The 3032-nt window shown below is 46.6% G+C and overlaps 1 protein-coding gene across 1 annotated transcript in view; it reads left to right on the top strand.

Annotated features, from left to right (window-relative positions):
* Positions 1-1983: 1983 nt before the first annotated feature.
* Positions 1984-3032, top strand: part of CAP1 (cyclase associated actin cytoskeleton regulatory protein 1) — a 36542-nt gene continuing 35493 nt past the window's right edge. The window contains exons 1-2 of the mRNA XM_028488035.2: positions 1984-2060; positions 2552-2968. Of these exons, the coding sequence (XP_028343836.1) occupies positions 1984-2060; positions 2552-2968 (494 nt within the window). The remainder of the gene's footprint in view (positions 2061-2551; positions 2969-3032) is intronic.

Raw genomic sequence — 3032 nt, 5'->3', positions numbered from 1 at the left:
TATGGTGTATTTCAGACATACAGAGGCTATAAGGACTAATGTAATAAACACCTGTGAAACCACTACCCTGTTTAGGAAAAGCATTAATAATGAAAAAAAAAAAAAAAAAAAAGAAACTGACAATTTGGAGGGAAAACAAAAATAACTGAGTGTGGGAGTGAGAACTAGATTCCATTCTGCTTCTGTCTCTGGTTGGCTGTGTGACCTTGTGTGACTCCATTGCCCTCTCTGAACCTGCAGGCTGCCCTGGGTGGTTCCCCTACCTTCCCCATTGCAGATGTCCTTTGAGGCTGCATGGGGGTCCTAAGGGAAAGGTACTGGGTTGAGTGCCTGTGGTGACTGCCATGGGAGACAGAGAGGCTTCAGGCCTCATCTCTCATCTCTGATGAACCACTATAAGGGCAGACAGTCCTGCCCCCTCCTTGCTTCTCTGACCTAGGTCACCCCAAGATATCCCAGACTCCCTCCAAGCTATCCAGGCCATATCACCTTGGAGTGGGGACCTAGTCCCCCACCCAAAGTCATTTTCAACAGAATCTCTGCCAGACAGAAGGTAATTTCCTGGATGGGTGAGCAATCAGAACTTACTCAAGGCTGGGTCACTTTAGGGCTTAGGCCGCACCCCGGAAAATGGAAAGCACTTTAGGCCATAGCAATCGGGCACTTCAAACATTTTAAAAATAAATTAAGTTAAATTAAAAGGGAACATTGGATCTGATAGGGTTGAGAACCATCAACCATGTGCAGACAAGAGAAGAGGTCTGAGACTGGGTCCTGGGCACTTCAGGTAGAGGTTGGGAAGATGGGAGGAAAGCCCGGGAGGGAAAAAGAGAACAAAGAGAGAAGGGTGTCCCTGTGAGGTCAAATGAGTTTCAAGGAGGAAGTGATCATCTGGGCTGTAGATGAGCAAGTGAGAGGGTAACTGACCACTGTACTTAGCAACATGGAGGTCATTGGTGATCTTGACAAGAGCAGTTTTGGTGTAATAGTTGGGGCAAAGCCTGACTGGATTAGAGTCCAATCATCCCTCTCTCTAGACACTGCTCTTTTCTCTGCTCCCTGTTACAGCACTCCCTGCGGCTAGGGTAAGTGGACTGGAGTGGGTCCAAGAGAGAATGGGAGTAGACAAAGTAGAGAGAGAGGATAAAGGCAATCTTTTGAGATGTTTTGCTATAAAGTAGATTAGAAAAATGAGACGGTACCTAGAAAAAAGTGTGCTGTCAGAGGAGGGATTTGGTTTTATTTTTTTTTCTTTTTTTGGCTGCGTTGGGTCTTCATTGCTGTGCGTGGGCTTTCTCTAGTTGCGGTGAGTGGGGGCTACTCTTCGTTGCGGTGCGCGGGCTTCTTATCACGGTGGCTTCTCTTGTTGCGGAGCACGGGCTCTAGGCACGCGGGGTTCAGTAGTTGCGGCTCGCAGGCTCCTGAGCACAGGCTCAGTAGTTGAGGCGCATGGGCTTAGTGTCTCCACCGCAAGTGAGATTTTCCCGGACCAGGGATCGAACCCATGTCCCCTGCATTGGCAGGCAGATTCTTATCCACTGCGCCACCAGGGAAGCCCTAATTTGGTTCTTAAGACAGGAGATAACATAGCCTGTTTGTAAGCTGCTGAGAAGGAATCATTAGAGAGGGAGTAATGGAAGAGGTGAGAGAGAGAGAGATAAAACTATTGTAGGAGAAATGTGCTCGAATAAAGGAGTGCAGATACTGGTGGGTAGGTTGATGTGGTGGTCGTAGAATGTAGAAGTTCTCTTTTGATTGCTTTTCTAATGAAATAAGAAGCAAGATCACCATTTGAGAGTGAGGGTGGAGAGGAGGCTTTGGAGGTTTGAGAAGACAGAGGGTGTAAGATAGTCGGTTAAGAGTAGAAGAACAAATGGACTGGGGAAATGAGTAACATCACAGGCCCATTTATAGTGAAACTAGCCAATATCGTTGTGTCTTTTTCTCAACCATGTTGAGCCTGGGATTTGGATTTAAACAAGAATGTATCCAAGCAAGATCTATATAGAGGAAAGAGGGCAAGAAAGTAATGATAATGACAAGACCATGGACCCCAACAGGTAAGTAAGCAAGATGAAGGGCAATGAAAAGGTGGTAGGGTCAATGGGCTGGAGGTCCTGAAGAGGTTAGAAAGTTAATGGATTCAGGATATTTAAGAGAGTGAGCCAGAAAGATAAGCGGTGATGGTCAATAAATGGGATGCTTTAAAATAATGAAAATACCAGCTGGAACGTTAAGATCGATTAAGATATTTTTTAAATTAAATATGTGGAAGTTTCATAGAATTAATAAGTGAATTTTAAAAGGCTACTGGATACAAGGTCAATATACAAAACAAATGTATTTCTGTCGATACATACTAGCAAGAAACAATTGAAAAATGAAACTTGCAAAACAATACCATTGGAGCCGGTGTCCGGGGCCACTGGTGGGACGTGTCCAGCGCTTGGCGCAGCAGGAAGCAGTGACGATCTCGGCCTGAGTTCCCGGCGCCGGCCCGGCTCCTTGCCCGCTGCCGCCATGCTCAGCTTCTTCACCATTTTCTCCAAAGGCGGCTCGTGCTCCGGTGCTTCCAGGGCGTGAGCGACTCATGCACCCGGCTCATTAACGCGTTGATTCGTTCGGTACTGCGGCAGGAAAGGGGAGGTAACAACTCCTTCACCCATGAGGCACTCACGCTCAGGTATAAACTGGACAACCAGTTTGAGCTGGTGTTTGTGGTAGGTTTTCAGAAGAACCTAACACTGAAGTACGCAGGCAAGTTGATAGACGCTGTGCACCGGCTGTTTTATGACAAGTACCGCCCTGAGGTCCAACAGCAAAGTGCCTTGATTCTATTGAATGGCACTTTCAATTGCCAGAATGACTTTCTGCGGCTCCTTCGTGAAGCAGAGGAGAGCAGTAAGATCCGTGCTCCCACAGCCATGAAGAAATTTGAAGATTCTGAAAAGGCCAAGAAACCTGTGAGGTCCATGATTGAGACACGGGGTGAAAAGCTTAAGGAAAAAGCCAAGAACAGCAAAAAAAAACAA

Source organism: Physeter macrocephalus, chromosome 3 (genome assembly GCF_002837175.3).
Source record: "Physeter macrocephalus isolate SW-GA chromosome 3, ASM283717v5, whole genome shotgun sequence".
Taxonomy (NCBI): Eukaryota; Metazoa; Chordata; class Mammalia; order Artiodactyla; family Physeteridae; genus Physeter; species Physeter macrocephalus.
The sequence above is the reverse complement of the archived record's forward strand: the minus strand, read 5'-3'. Positions and strand labels throughout refer to the sequence as shown.